The 16,099-nt window shown below is 53.2% G+C and overlaps 1 protein-coding gene across 12 annotated transcripts; it reads left to right on the forward strand.

The window, feature by feature from the left end:
* The first annotated feature begins 35 nt into the window (after positions 1-35).
* Positions 36-11,111, forward strand: ZNF696 (zinc finger protein 696). Of its 12 annotated transcripts, none has more exons than XM_086337721.1 (5): positions 5,495-5,851; positions 6,513-6,612; positions 6,839-6,938; positions 7,865-7,966; positions 9,482-11,111. In XM_086337721.1, exon 5 carries the CDS (start codon positions 9,565-9,567, stop codon positions 10,552-10,554), a length of 990 nt encoding a protein of 329 aa, XP_086193847.1. In that variant the 5' UTR covers positions 5,495-5,851; positions 6,513-6,612; positions 6,839-6,938; positions 7,865-7,966; positions 9,482-9,564; the 3' UTR covers positions 10,555-11,111. The 12 variants fall into 12 exon arrangements, with proteins under 12 accessions (XP_086193845.1, XP_086193842.1, XP_086193844.1 ...); XM_086337724.1 differs by having other exon boundaries at positions 5,495-5,780; XM_086337723.1 differs by having other exon boundaries at positions 5,495-5,513.
* The last annotated feature ends 4,988 nt before the right edge of the window (positions 11,112-16,099 follow it).

Below are 16,099 nucleotides of genomic sequence, written 5' to 3' on the forward strand. Positions count from 1 at the left end.
ACACGGGGTTTAATTCCCTTGTTCCCTGAATTAAAGAGATGAAGCGCCTTCCCCAGGTCTCTGCATGCTCCGGTTCAGAGGCTGCTGTCATCTGCTGCCTCCCCTTCTGGCTTCAGCTCAGAGTGAGGAGGAGATTCCAGGGCAGGAAATCCCGGAAGAGGCAGAACCCCAGTGTGTCCAGGGGACAAATGCCTCAAGTCTCCGATGGCGGGGCCAAGGACCTGCCGGACTGTGCAGAAGCCATCAGGGTTCCCAGCTGGCAGGGCTGCCACAAGAGACCTGCCCGCACCAGGCGATTCCTGGGGAGGAGAGGAACCAAGACCTTGAGATGGGAAGCAAAGCCAGCCTCACCGCCAGCCTGTGACCCCCCAGGGAGACCACACAAGAGAGAGGTTGGGCGCGGTGAGCCCGGCTGTTTGAGCCACTCCAAATCTAGCAGGCGTGGGGAGCCCCAGCCTGGGAACCAGCTCTCCACCAGCCTGTGGGACTCAAGGCCTCCCCGCACTGGCCAAGGCCTGGAGCGGCAGAAGCTTCCCGTTAGGGGAGAAGCCTCACCAGTGCGTGCAGGAGAGTTTTCGGATAGACATCGGACTAGAGGATCCACACTGGCAGGAAGCCATCTCGTGTAGCCAGCGCGGGAAAGCCTTTGTGCACAGCTCCCAGGTCACGCAGCCCCCGCGGTTCCACAGCAGAGAGAAGCCAGTTACGTGTCCGCGGTGCAGCCCTTCCTTCAGCCAGAGCTCCAGCCTCACTCAGCACCAGCGGGGCCACCCCGGGGAGGAGCCGTATGCCTGCCAGGAGTGCGCGGCGCCTTCAGCATTAGCGCCTTCCTCAGCGAGCATCCTCACCGGGGAAAAGCCCTCTGAGTGCAGCCGCACCTTCAGGGCCCTGTCGGACTTCTTCCGGCACCAGAGGGTCCACACTGCGGAGAAGTTTTTCGCTGTGCTAAGTGAGCAGGGCCTTCCTCTGAGCTCGCACCTGAGCCAGGGCAGGTAGGTTCATGACGCAGAGTGAACCAAGACAGCCAGTGGGGGGTGGGGGGGGGGTGGCGTTGCACTGGGGCCTCTGCTGCACCGAGCTGACCCTGCACGGGAGGGCTCTGGGGACACTGCGGACGCCTGCGGTGCTTTGGTGCAGGCGTGCAGAGAGCAGCGCTCAGGCGCGCCCTGAAGCTGGCTCCGGCACCTGCACCCCAGTTAAGACGCCTGTGCTGGCTCCCTCGCCCGCAGCCCTGCCGGGCCTTCACTGCCCCCTGGGCCGCCCGGTAACAGTGCGAACAGAGTTCCACTGGCTCCCCCTGGCAAGCGGGACGGGACGTTGCGGCAAGGCGGCAGCGCCCTTTCACTCGCCGGGAGATCTGACAAATATGCTGTTGAAACGAGCTCCGTGGTCCCCCTGATGGCAGCCCTGAGAAAGGCCTAGACCAGAGGTCGGGCAATGGGGAAGAGCACTGCAGTACACACCCTTCAAGCGCCCAGTGGGCTTTGCATATGTGCGGACGACGAACTCTTTTCTTTACCCAAAATTTGCCGGCGCCGACGGTGCGGGGGGTGCGGAGGGGTGAGCCGCGAGGGGCGGGGACGCCGAATCGAACTGTAGCTGGAGCAACTCTTCACTGTATTTTGAGGTTTGTACTGTGTTTTCAGCCTCGTGGGTCCTTTTTGGTCATGGGGCTGGTCGAATAATGCAGGGCGTAGTCCCTGGCTTGGAGAACATAGTTGAGAAGTGGCGGCCGTGTCGGGAAGGTCATGTTTTCAGATAAGGCCCCTTGTCTGTCTCTTGGTGTCTGGTGGGAACGAAGGTTCTGGTGTGGGAGATAGGATTTGCGTGGTTGGAGTATTTCTTTTGGGAACAGTGGTCCTCCAAAATATTGCAGGTTTTCCCTTAGGATGTGTCTTGAATGCTATTTCTAGTTTTTAGGTCATCCTATTGAGATGTTTTCGTTTTTACGTGTGCTTTATGATTTGTAAAATGTTACACATAAATAGTGCAGTGCAGGATTGGGCATGTATTCAGTGTTTACTGATGCAGGAAATGCCTCAGACACAGGCTCCTGAGGATGGGCTGGTGGGAGACAGATGCAGGGAGCCCCGTTTGTTGGAGATTCTGGGAGAGTGTCCAGAGGGGCCCCCGGGGACAACAGGGAGTCCAGGGCTGGAAGAGTCTCGGGCTGCAGGTACTTTGGATCCCGGCGATGGTCCAGCTTCTGCCCTTTGGGCCACGTGGCTTATGTCTGTATTCTGCCCTCTGCCCTTGCATTCTGAAGCTGTTTCTGAGCCCAAAAAGACAACGTCTAGGCAGTTGGTGGGGCTTCAAACTACCTGTTCCCTCCCCTCCTGGCCTTTTTGCTGCCCAGCTGCCCGTCAGAAAGCCTGTCCACTGTACTTGGCTCCTTCATCCCTCCCCCCGCACCATGGCAGGTCTGCAGGCTCCAGCACTCTGGGCAGTAAGAGGGAGCTGGAAAAGCCAGCGGGCTTCATTAACCTCTGTGTCCTGCACCTGCAGTGACCAGCAGCAGCGTTCCAGTAGTGCCTGTTCCACTGACTGGGCCCTGGAAGGCGGAAGGCGCAGAGCAAAGGTGCTGACCAGGTTTCTGTCTCTCTCGGTTGTTAATGTCAGAAGAGGTGATGGACCCAGGGCAGGGCTCTCCAAGGAGAGTGTGGCTGAGGGCAGGCAGGAGAGGGATTTGCACTGTTCCCCAGGGGATGTGAGTGGAGGAATAGACCCATGTGTGGTTGGGGCCACAGGCCAGGCTGAGTTCAACTCTCCCTGCCTTGGGCTGGCCCAGCCCTGGCAGCACTGAAGCCCCCCCACTCCTCTGGGCACTGGCCAGCTCTCTGGGGCCCAGAGCCTAGACATGGAAACCAGGTGGACCCCCTACCCACTCACAGAGCAAGTGACACTGGCTTGGGTAGCATGTGGGGTCAGGGGGTTGCTACTGGAACCCCAGGACTCTGGGTTTTCTGGTGGTCAGGTTTTCTGTCCCCTGCCCACCTCTCATCTCTGCAGGCCCTTGTGGCATCGGGCTCCGACTGCTCAGGTCTGACATCATCTCAGCCCGGGCTGCAGAGGACACAGCCCTATATCCCCACAGCTGCTGCACAAACCCTAGAGAGTCAGGTCACAGGCCCATCCTGGGGAAGCTGGTGGTATTGGTTCCAGAATGATCTAAGAAAGAAAGGGCAGGGGCACGCCCCAGAAAGAAGGGGTCCCAAGCAGAAGCAAACAACAGGCCCCCTAGATGCACCCCTGATCCTGCTGGAGAAGAAAAGCCAGTGCACATCCCACGAGGAAGCCATCGCTAGAGCCCGAATGAGAAAGCTCGTTCTGGCACCTGGTTGTGGAAGCGACAGATACATGATGGGACCCCGTGGGGACGTCTGGAGGAGGATACCCTCTACCATCTGCGTCCTGGGACGTCAGCGTTGGCCTCTTTGGCGCCATCAGAAGGCAGACTCAGCGTGCAGTTTATGGTCTTCTTTGGGGCTTGCAGGGGAGACAGGCTTAATCCATTTCTACAAGCTCATCAACAAGCTCTGTTTGTCAGGACTTCACTTTTTTGATAAAACTTGACAAAGCACATTTTCCCTATTATATAAACAGAATATATTGTAGAGAATATGGGAAATGCAGAAAAGTAGAAAGAAATCACACTAGTTCACATCACATGGCAGAACCATACCTTTTAACTTTTTATATCTATAAAATTCTTTTTTCCCAACATCTTTTTAGGATGGATTGCATCCATTATGCCTCTTAGCTCCATAACCCTTTAGTGTGTGTTCCCTACACTCAGGGATGTTCTCTTACAGACCCACAGTGCAGGCACCAAGTCCGGGTAACTGGACACCAACACAACGCCCAGCCAAGTGGGGCCTCTCATCCTGTCCATGGTATATTCCCTTCAACCCAGCATCCAGCGGGGTCACATCTAGTCTCTGGTTGCCATGTGTCCTTAGGAATCTTCAGTGTGGAGCAGTTCCTCAGCCTTTCTTTTCTCCCCAGAGATGGTTTATTAGTTGCAGGGGAAACATGGTGTCCACAGTCAGAAAACCAGACAGGAGGGACCATGTGATCAAAATGATCTCTAGCCAGTGATGAGCTGGTGGACACCATGTCGCTACATGTGACACCCAGAGGACACATTGTTGCAGGATTCCAGCAGGAGAGGCATGACCTGTGTCCAGTGATGAGGGAGGGGAAGGGAATGGGCCAAAGCTCAGAGCGAGGCAGCAGCAAGCCAGGCAAGGTCAAGGACTGGTGACTGGTTTCACAGCTAGGGGAGCTGGAGGAAGAAGCACAACTGGAGAGGGGGTGAAGGCTGGGGGCCAGCGTTGGGCTGAGGGAGGGAAGGCCTGCTGTCAGCCGCCCACTGGGCCTGTGTGCTGAGTGGGCTGAGAGCGTGGGTGGCTGCCAGAACAGAGCAGAGGGGCAGTGCCAGGGGCCTGGGTAATTTCAAAGGCTCTGTGTGCTGTGGGGGTCCCAGAAGGTGTTAGGATGGGGTTGCTGAGGAGCAATACAGGAGCATCTAAAGGAAAGTGCCTGGAGCATGGAGAGACAGCCCAGTGCCGCGCTGGGCACAGGACATTCGCCACCCAGGCCCAAACCCGTGTCTGAGGCTGACGCTGGAAAGGTTTCTTGGCCGGGGTTCAACACAAGACCCTGTGTTGATCCATTCTGCACACAGGCCCACCGCATAGCCTATGGGGTTCAGAGAACAACCGCCCTCCAGACCTGAATCCTGCCCACAGGCTCTTGAGCCCGCAGGGGAGACCCCAGTCCTGGCCAGCACCTCCCCTCAGCGTAGGAGAGACGCCAGGAACGGACCGGCCAGGCTGTGACCCGGCTCGTGCAACCAGAGGAAACCGTGAGATAGCAAAGCCCTCAAGTGTGTGGTCGCTGCGGACCAGCGGGGAGGGACCAGCCTGGGACACAGGGCAGGAGGGAGGAGGGGGTCCACCTGCCAGGACCAGCCGCCCTGAGACTCCGGCGTCCTGCCCTCCGGCGTCCTGCCCTCGGCGGATCTCCGTGGGGAGGGCGGCCCAGGGGTCTCTCCGCCTCTGCCTGCCTCTTCCCCCGGGCGCTCCCCGCTTTCTCCACGAGCGCCGGTCTCCTCCGTCGGTGCCTTCGCCCACTGCGCAGTCAGCAAGGTCGCCATCCCGAGTGCCGACCCCGGCCTCGGGCCCGGACCCGGTGGAGGCCACGGGGCCGGCGGGGAGGGCTCGCGCGGGAAGGGGAGGGCCCGGGAGGCCTCCCGGAGGTCTGCGGAGGGAAGCCCAGCAGGGGCGGGAGCGGTGAATGTGAAAGTGTACAGACAACCGCCGAGGGTCGTGCACGCGAGGCTAGGGAGCCCGGCCCGGACTCGCGCAGGCAGGTCAACGCCCCCCGCGGCTCCAGCTGCTGCCCGCGTCCCCCAGGGCAGCCGAGTGCCGGTCCTCCGGCGCCTAGAGCGTCACCGGAACTGCCTCTGCCACCTGGGAGGGCGCTTCTTCCCGCGAGCGGAGGGGCTCCGGGTGAGTGCGGGCGAGCCTGGGGCTCGGCGGGGAGAGCGCGGGGTGCGGACGCCCGGCCGCGCAGGGGCAGGAGACCGAGACAGGCCCGGGGGGCCGGGCCCCGGGATCCTTGTCTGTCCCCGGCTGTGCTTGTGAGAGGGCTCACGTCCCGGAGGAGACCGGAGGCGGCGGGCGGCTGTAACCTCGTCGGGGCCAGAGAGAGCCTCCCCCTCCCAGGGTGACGCCCCGGGACAGCCTCGTCCGTCCCCTGAAGTGGACAGTCTGCCTGTAACGCCTTTGTAAATTGTTGAATTACCAGCAGTGCAGTGCGCCTTGTCCTTTCCCAATGCTGCATGAAGGTGCTTGTTTCCCTAATTGTCTCAGTGCTCCTAAGGAGCCACTGCTTTTAAGCCTTTGCTACTTTTAGACTGAAACATATTTTAAATTTCATTTTTAATTGCCTACCACGTGGAACAATGTGGGACCTGTGTTTAAAATATATATATATTGGCTGCTTGTTTATTTTCTTCTCTGGTTACCTGCTCGTAACTTTTACTAGTTTTTCATGCTTTCTTATGTATATATAATGAGATATCTTGAGGCTGTGAATCCTTATCTGTGTTGCAGGTATCTCTCCCGTTTGTTTGTTTGTTAATCTGTTTTTTATTCCAAATGTCCTGTGTTGTTAAGTCTGTTAGACTTCATCTTTGGTGTCACGCTTAGCAAAAGCATTCCTCAATTCAAAATTACACCATGCAGATCACTTTTTATTTTTTTGGTTTCATGTTTTTATATTCAGATCTTTTATCAAGAAAAAATTTAAATACAAAGAAATGTCTCCAGACATTTATGCAGGTGTGCGTGCTAGGTCTCTTTGCAACCCCATGGACCATAGCCTGCCAGGTTCCTCTGTCCATGGGATTCTCCAGGCAAGAATACTGGAGTGGGTTGCCATGCCCTCCTCCAGAGGAACTTCTCCAAGGATGGAACATGCGTCTTTTATGTCTCCTACCCTGGCAGATGGGTTCTTTACTGCTAGCACCACCTGGAAAGCCCAAGGACTGCTTAAAGGCGCTGGTTCGTCCCTCGTGGATCTGAGACCACAGCAGGCAGCTGACAGGTGCTGCCTCATCGGTCTGGGCTCCTCATCTGCTGGGAGGCTGGGGTGAGGGGAGCTAGTGTGGCCTAGACAGAGTTCCCACTAGTTTCTGGGGTGTCTGCTTATTCAGGACCTTGGTTTATAGTGAAGTGGTTCCTCCAGGGCAGGCTCTGAACCTCCCTTCACTGAAGGAGCTTTGACTTCCCCCCTGTCATTTTCTCCCCTTTTTCCTCTTTCTCCCTGGCAGGGGTCCCACTGTGGGCATTTCTGCAGGAAGCAGCAAACAGAGCCCGGCCTGGATCTCCAGACCACCACGGAGAGGGCTGCCCTGATGGACACATGCACAGGTGAGGGGGGTGGGGCGGCCCGGCCCAGAGGGCTGTCCTGGACTAAGGGATGTGGGGACAGCTTAGGAGTTGGAGCTTCCCCATCGATCTGCCTGGCGGCTGTGGAGATGTCACTGGACTCTGGCAGCTTCTGACACTCACAGTGCCCCACGTTCATGCCTTTGGGCTCCCTGCACCCCACCTCCTTTGCCTTCCAGGCCACTTTTTTTTCCATAATATTCGCTCGTTCAGCTGCACCGGGTCTTAGTTGTAGCGCACGCGATCTTTTAGTTGCTGTGTGTGAACTCTCAGTTGCGGCAGGCGGAGTCTAGTTCCCTGACCAGGAGTCGAACCCGAGCCTCCTGCATTGGGTGTGTGGAGTCTTTTCTCCTAGCCACACTCTGCAGCACGCTCTCTCTCTGGAACCCCAACCTGGATACCTCTGAGAACAAGAATTTTGTTTTTCAAATTGTAGTTGACTTACAATGTTGTTAGTTTCAGGTGTACAGCAGAGTGATTCACTTATATGTATATTCTTTCTCATGTTTTTTTCCATTATATGTTATTGTAAGATATTGAATATAATTCCATGTGTTATACAGGAGGACCTTGTTTATCCATTGGGTTGCCCAAATAATTTGGGTTTTTGGTAAGATGTTACAGAAAAACTTGAATAAACTACTTGGCCAATCCCAGGTTTTTTTGTTTATATTGACTTCCTCTATTTTTTTTTTTTTACCAATATTTTATATATAATAGTTTGTATCTGCTAATTCCAAACTCCTAATTTATGCCTACCCCCTTTGCTCCTTCTCCCTTTCCCCTTTGGTAATCATAAATTTGGTTTTGGTCTGTGAGTCTGTTTTGTAAATAAGTTCATTTGTATCAGTTTTTTGGATTCCACGTATAAGTGATATCATGTATCTGTCTCTGACTCACTTCCCCAGCAAGATAGCATCTAGGTCCATCCCGGTGCGGCAGATGGCATCATCTCCTGCTTTGTGGTTGAGTACTATTGCGCGGCAGACGGCGTCATCTCCTGCTTTGTGGTTGAGTACTATCGCATTGTCCGTGTGCACCACACCTGTCATCTGTCGATGGACACTTAGGTTGTTTGCATGTCTTGATTGTGAACCCAGTGCTGCTGTGAACACTGGGTTGCGTGTATCCTTTTGAGTTTTCCCCAGATATATGTCAGAAGTGGGATTTCTGGATCATATGGTAATTCTGTTTTTGGTTTTTAAAGGAACCTCCATACTGTTTTCCATAATGTCTGCACCGGTTTACATTCCCACCAACAGTGTATGAGCCCCTTTCTCTACCCCGTCTCCAGCATGTTATTTGTAAACTTTTTAGTGATGGTCATTTTGACCAGTGTAAGGTCTTTCCTGTTGTTTTGGTTTGTATTTCTCTAATAATTACCAGTGTTGAGCATCTTTTCATGTGCCTGTTGGGCATCTGTGTGTCTTCTTTGGAGAAATGTCTATTTAGGTCTTCGGCCCATTTTTTGATTGAGCTGGTTTTTTGTAAATGAGTTGGATGAGCTGTTTGTATATTTTGTAAGTCCTTGTCAGTCACAACACTTGCAAATATTTTCTCCCATTTCTGTAGCTTGTTTTGATTATGGTTTCCTTTGCTGTGCAGAAGTTTGCAAGTTTGATTAGGTCCCATTTGTTTTTGCTTTCATTTCTTCTGCTTTGGGAGACTGACGTAACGAAACATTGCTATGGTTTATGTCAGAATGTTTTGCCTGTGGTCTCCTCTAGGAGTTTTACGGTATCACATCTTATATCTAAGCCTTTAGGCCATTTTGAGTTTATTTTCGTGTATGGTGTTAGAGAATGTTCTAAACTTCGCTGATTTACATGCAGCTGTCCAGCTTTCTCAGCACCACCCTACGGGTGCTCTGGGATGGAGGCTTCTCTGCTGGAGGTGGCCTGTGGCTCTGGGGCATTGAGCAGCCTCCCTGGCTTTCCCCACTTGGTACCAGTGTGACCAAAAGTGGGGTCGAGCTGCTCACCACCTCAAAAGCCAATAGAGGCAAGGGTGACAGAAAGGAAAATTTGCTTTATTTTGGATGCCAGCAACCTTGAGTTGGGAGGTGGGGGCAGTCAAGGCCACAGTGTTGTCTCAGGGAGTCCAGGATCTGAGAAAGAGGCTGGATCCCAGCATGTGCCATCCGCACTGCTTACCCCTGCATCCCCGGACCTCTGCTTTGTTTCCTCCTGCTCTGCTGCCAACTGCTCTCTGGGCTTCAGTCCATATGGCCAAACCAGGGAGTTACCAGAGCCTGACTGAGGGTCTGTCCCCAGGCCTGAGACCGGGCAGACTGAGATTAGAGGCTTGGGCTTTTCTGGAGTCTCAGGAAAGGACACTGACCACCCTCCCCCGGTCCCTCATCCATCCTGAGACAACAGGGGTTAGAGGTGGAGAACTGGGCAAGATGAGGACAGGCAGGATAACAGGCTTGCTGTCAGCTCTGTCAGCACACAGCTCTCCAGCACCACCTCTGTGTCCTTAGCTGAGTTCTCTTCTGAGTTGTGTATCTCTGCCCTCTTTTCCAGCTTTCCAGGCATCGAAAGGAAGCCACCAGGCTTCCTGCTGTGCAGCTTCAACAGCTGAGCACAGGGCTCAGAGTGCAGAGCTGATGCCTCGGCAGGTGGCCCTGAAAGAAGGGGGCCATGGAGAGGCCACGCCAGGACTGTTACAGGGTCCTTCCCAGACACTGGGGCTTCCAGACCCTTGTGGGAATGAGGAAGCTGCAGAGAGACCCAGAGGTTCCCCTCGGAGACATGAGGTTCATGGCGACAGAGTGTCCAGGTCAGAGGTCACTCTGAACACAGCGTCTGCAGTTGATGGGAGAGGCCCCTGGAAAGGGCGGCCTTACCGATGCAGCACCTGTGACAGGAGCTTCAAATGCTATTCAGACGTGGTGAAGCACCAGAGCATTCACTCTGGGGAGAAGCCCTACGAGTGCAGTGACTGCGGGAAAGCCTTCATCCACAGCTCCCATGTCGTCAGGCACCAGCGCATTCACAATGGGGAGAAGCCTTACCTCTGTAAGGAGTGTGGGAAAGCCTTCAGCCAGAGCTTCAACCTCATCAGACACCAGAGGATCCACACAGGAGAGAGGCCGTATGAATGTGCTGAGTGCGGCAAGTGCTTCAGTCAGAGGTCAGACGCTGTGAAGCACCAGAGGATCCACACAGGGGAGCGGCTCTACGGGTGCAGCGAGTGCGGGAAAACCTTCATCCATAGCTCAAACGTCGTCCGGCACCGAAGGATCCACCACAGAGAGAACCCCTACGAATGCAGAGAGTGTGGGAAAGCCTTCAGCCAGAGCTCCAACCTCATTCAGCACCAGCGAGTCCACACGGGGGAGAAGCCCTATGCCTGCCAGGAGTGCGGGCGCGCCTTCAGCCGCAGCTCCTTCCTCAGTGAGCACCGGCGCATCCACACTGGGGAGAAGCCCTATGAGTGCGGCGAGTGCGGCCGCTCCTTCAGGGCCCTGTCGGGCTTCTTCCGGCACCAGAGGATCCACACTGGGGAGAAGCCCTTCCGCTGTGCGCAGTGTGGCAGGGCCTTCCGCCTGAGCTTTCACCTTATCCAGCACCAGCGAGTTCATGGCACAGATTGAACCTGCTGTGGTGTGAACGTAGAGTAAAAGTTGAGTAAACAAGGCTGGAGGGTGGGTAGCACGCCCTTCAGTCTTTGCCAGCACCCCGAGGCTCGTGCGCTGTGCTCCGCGGGCCACAGGAAGATAACACTGTTTTGTGGTCTGTGAGCTGCCCGTGGACACCCGAAGTCTACCACTGCCTCCGGGAGCAGCGGAAAGGAAAGAGGCTAGGGAAGGAGACTTGATGCTGACATGTGCCTCTGAAGTTGCTGTACTTCATTTTCACAGCACTGGGGTTTCCTGGAGTATACTTTACATGTGGTGCAATGCCCAGCTCTTAAGTGTTTGGTTATATAACAAATACAACCTGTTCTAACCTTTATGACTACCACACTATCAAGATGCTGACTATTTCCATCAACCCAGAAAGACTCCTCGGGCCCCTCATCCTTAAAAGCAACCAACAATGTTGTTTTTTCACTATAGTTTTGCTTGTTCTGAAATGTTACGTAAATAGTGATATAATTTATACTCTTTATGTATTTTTCCCTGTGCTTAAGTTTTGAGGTTTATCCGTACATCAGAAGTTTGTTTTTGTTTTTTTTGCGTTCATAGCACTTTTGAAAAGTGGTCACTGTTGATGATCTAATACCTCAGATGTCACGATACGGCAGCTTTACAGACACCTGTAAATGTTACTCGCCAGATAGGAAGGGAGAGGTGTCTTTGTTGGGGATGCTACTCTGAGTATCATAAAACTCTGCCATAACAAACTGAGTGAGGTCATGTTACTAAAAGCTGACTGTAATGTAACCTGGCCACAAGTCCTGGGGGTCCAGCTGCAGGACCCAAATCTGTAGTGGCCAGGCTGTGGTTTGTTGCCCCTTCAACAAACCCATGAAGTTCCCTTCATGGGAACTGTCTGCTCTAGATTAACTCCTGACTGAATTATGTGGGTCCTGTAGCTGGCTGGGATTTCCAAAACAGTGGTTCAACTCGAGGGCTTCTGTTGGTACCTGTTTGTTTTATGGTGTCCGCTCAGGTGACAGGGCTGTGGAGCCTGTAGGGGCAGAGGTGCTCTCAGAGTGGATTCAGTGGCTCCACAGCACTGGGTTGCCGGCTCCTGGGCCAAAGTGAGGTGGAAAGCCGAGCCTGGGACTCCCATGCAGAGCCAAGACCCGGGTTTGTGCTACCTCCCAGTTATAACAGCGCTCTAGAGGAAAGCTTGCCCTGCTTAGACTCTGGTGGCCCTGGATCATGAAGTCAAAGCAATGAATTTAAAGAAGTCACCAAGCACACAGGACAGCATCTCACTGACTGAGGGTTAGCAAAACCAGCAAAGAACAGATACAGACCACAAAGAACTGCAGATTATTGAAACTACCAGATAATGCAGGCGAGAGAACAGTTATGTGTGAATGTTTAAAGAAAATAAGACCTCTTCCTGCTAAAACCTGGAACAAGACAAGGATGCCCACTGTCACCATTTCTATTGTACATAGTACTGGAAGTCCTAGCCACAGCAGTCAGACAAGAAAAAGAAAACATATTGCAACTGGAAGATAAGAAGGAAAATTACCATTATATGCAGATGACATGATACTGTATATGCAAAGCCCTGAAGAGTCCACACAGAAACACTAGAACTGATAAAGTGAACAGAGTGACAGGATACAAAGTTAACATACAGAAACCTGTTGCATTTCTTTACACTAACAATGAAATACTGGAAAGGTGTTCATGTATTGTTGAAGCCTGGCTTGGAGAATTTTCAGCTTTACTTTGCTATTGTGTGAGATGAGGGCAATTGTGCGGTAGTTTGAGCCCCAGCAAGACGCTGGCAGACGCTAGAGCAGTGGCTGCGCAGCTGGAGCGACTGTGAGGAGATATTCCACATCCAAGGGCACAGGAGAAGCCCCAGCAAGATGGTAGGAGAGGCGAAATCGTGTCTAGAATCAAACCCCATACCCGCCAGAGATGCTCAGAAGGCTCAAACAAACCTTGTACACACCAGGACCCAGCGACCCCACAGAGACTGAGCCAGAACTGTTTGAGTGTCTCCTGAGGAGTTCTGGGTCAGCAGTGGGCTGCCACGGGGGCAGGGGCTCTGGGTGCAGCATACCTGGGTGTGGCATAAGCCCTCTTGAAAGAGGTCCCCATTAACCCCACCATAGAGCCGCTGGAATTTACACAGGACTGGGGAAACAGACTCTTAGAGGGCACCGTCAGAACCTTCTGCACCAGGACCCAGGAGAAAGGAGCAGTGACCCCAAAGAGACTGACTCAGACTTGCCCATGAGTGTCCAGGAGTCTCCGGCGGAGGCGGGGGTCAGTAGTGGCCTGCTTCAGGGTTGGGGGCACTGAGTATAACTGTGTGCATGGGACCTTTTGAACGAGGTCGCCATTATCTTTCTTACCCCCACCATAGTTTGGCCTCAGGTCATATAACAGGGAGGAAGCACAGGGCCAACCCATCAACAGAAAATCAGATTAAAGATTTACTGAGCATGGCCCCGCCCACCAAAACAAGACCCAGTTTCCCCCCTCAGTCAGTCTCTCCCATCAGGAAGCTTCCATTAAAGGAGAGAATGTTTAAATTGTTATCTAAATCCTGGAAGTTCCAGCCATTCTCAAGACATTCTCAATGTTTAAGCCCAAGTAGACAACAGCCAGGGGCTTGCCAGGTGGCGTGATGGTGAAGAGTGCACCTGCCAGCAGGAGATGTGGGTTCAGTCCCTGGGTGGGAAGATCCCCTGGAGAAGGAAATGGCAACCCACTCCAGTATTCTTGCCTGAAGAATTCCATGGACAGAGGAGCCAGGCGAGGTACTGTCTGCCATGGGGTCGCAAAGAGTCAGACACGACTGAGTAGCTGAGCACGAAGACAATGGCCAGCATGTCGTGCCAGCCTGCAGCTGACACTGGAGGGCCCAACCACTTGGATGGGCTTCCACGACTTCCGGTGGCCCCATGCAACCATCACAGTAACGCGACTCTGCACTTTAAACAAGTTCACAGACTCAGGGAATGTAACAACATGAAGCAGAGTGAACAGAGAGAGACCCACACCTGGACACAAACACAATGAAAGCACAGACCAACAAGATGAAGACCTCGAGGAGCCAGAGAAAGACTCAGTCACACCATCAGCCCACTGCTCAGGACAACAAGAAGAGGCAGGAGACAGCGGGCCATGTCCTCAGAGCACTGAGAGAACACCTGTCCTAGAACTGGCTCCCAGCAGAACTACTTCTTTTAGATAAGGTGAAAACATGTATAAGGTGAGTAAAAACTCTGAGTTCATTATTAAGAAGTTTTCACTGGAAGGACTTCTAACTAAAGTTCCTACTAGAGAAAGAAGAACAATGATTTCCAAATGATGGCCTTCAATACCGATGAATGGCTGATGTGACTGAAGAGCCACACTGTGTGAGGACGCACGCTGGGCCCTTCACAAGAGCACAGGGGCCAAAGGGACCCTCAGGCCCTAAAAGCCTCCTCTGTTGGGAAGAGCTGTAACACACTCCTCGAACACGACTGCAGTGACTTAGCAGCAGCAGCAGCAGCAGAGTAGTTTAATGTAATTACTAAATATAAACAGTGTATATGTTTCCAATTAAAGAAAAAATGCAACTTAAAATCAATAAAAACTTACTATATCAACTGAAAAATAGAAGAAAGATCTGAAGATAAAACTGATTGATCAGAGCAAGATGGCAGAAACCACCCAAAAAGGTTCATAATCACAGTAAACCTGACAAGACCAACGTCCAGTTGAAACAGGAAGGTTGGTGGGAGGAGCCTGTAACCCAGAACAGCAGCACCTGTGAAGACAACATAGGCAGAGGCAGGGGTCCACCGAGGGGCCTCTGGAGGTGAGATGCCCACCCATTTGCTGTGTGAAATGCCGGAGGGGCTCTGGGGCTGGAGACAGCAGGTCTGCAGGGTTCTCATTGGAGAACAGGAACCATCTCGGACAAAAGACAAAGTCCTGCCGTCAGCACCAACCTCACGGGCAACCGCACTCAGCTGCTCCAGAGGCCGCAAGGCCCCTGTGCTCAGAACACCTGCCTCGTCTCCACGGGTGGACGACCAGCACCAGTGACCGAGGAGGTTCTCAATGTGCATACAAATTCAAAGCAAAGAGAAGGGACCTTTTGCAAACACAAAGGAAACAGAGAGTGCAAGACGTGTAGAAAAGGTGAGCAAAGCGGGAGTCAGTACTCCTAAGGAGATAAGCAAGGAACTGTGTCCACTGAAAGAGAACAGCATGGGGCTGCCCTGGAGGTCCAGTGGTGAGGACTCCACTGCAGGGGGCACAGGTTTGATTCCTGGCCAGGGAACTAAGATCTTACATCTCATGCAGTATAGTCCCCACCAAAAGAGAACAGAATAGTATTTTTAAAGGAACAGTTTAAAAGAAAACAAATCTTAGAAACTACATATGGTAACCAAAATTAAAAACAAAGAAGATTGAGAGGTTGAGAGATAAAGTTGAGAAAATCTTTTTAAAGGAATAAAAAGACAAGGAGCTGGACAAGATAGAAAGATTATAACTAACAGGAGTCCTGGAGGCCGGGCTTCCCAGGTGGCCAGTGGTAAAGAATCTGCCATACGCAGAAGACGTGGGTTCAATCCCTGGGTCAGGAAGATCCCATGGAGAAGGAAATGGCAGCCCATTCCAGTGTTCTTGCCTGGAAAATTCCAGGGACAGAAGAGCCTGGCAAGCTACAGTCTGCCATGGGTTGCAAACGGTCAGACACGACTGAGTGACTGAGCATGGAGGAATGGGGACGGTAGGAGAAACCAAAACAGTGGGAATGAAGTTATCAGGGAAACAATCTTAACTTTTTCCTCAGAACCGAGAGACACGAAACACCAAGGCGATAGCAGCTCCCAGTGCTCGCCACAAGCAGCAAAGGAAGACACACGGAGGTTCCGCGTGGAGAGAAGACAGCATCGGCGAGCAGACTGCACGGAGCCTCTGCAGTGCCTGGAGGCCAGGGACAGCCGTGCAGTGCTCCGACAGCCGCAACCGGAGGCGCTTCCCCACCTGCAGGCTCACACACGTAGTCGGGAGTCCAGGACGCGGCCACAGTATCTCCCAACAGGCAGACTCATGCCCTTTTTCTCACTGCTGTTGATGAAGTTATTTGCAGGAGGCTACAAAAACAAGATCCCAGACATGGGGGCGGGGAGGGGAGATGGGAAGCGGGGGGAGTAGGGGTCCGGGGTTGGGGGTCCAGGAGATGGAACTTATTAGGGCTTCCCTGAGAGCTTAGTTGGTAAAGAATCTGCCTGCAATGCAGGAGGCCCTGGTTCAATTCCTGGGCCGGGAAGATCACTAGAAAAGGGATAGGCTACCCACTCCAGGATTCTTGGGCTTCCCTGGTGGCTCACCTGGTAAAGAATCCGCCTGCAAAGTGGGAGACCTGGGTTCGATCCCTAGGTTGGGAAGATCCTCTGGAGAAGGGAAAGGCTGTCCACTCCAGTATTCTAGCCTGAAGAATTCCACGGACTGTATAGTCCACAGGGTTGCAAAGTCAGACACTACAGAGCGACTTTCA

The sequence above is a fragment of the Bos grunniens genome, chromosome 14 (assembly GCF_055505025.1).
Source record: "Bos grunniens cultivar Pamir isolate PY7600 chromosome 14, Bosgru_T2T1.0, whole genome shotgun sequence".
Lineage (NCBI taxonomy): Eukaryota > Metazoa > Chordata > Mammalia > Artiodactyla > Bovidae > Bos > Bos grunniens.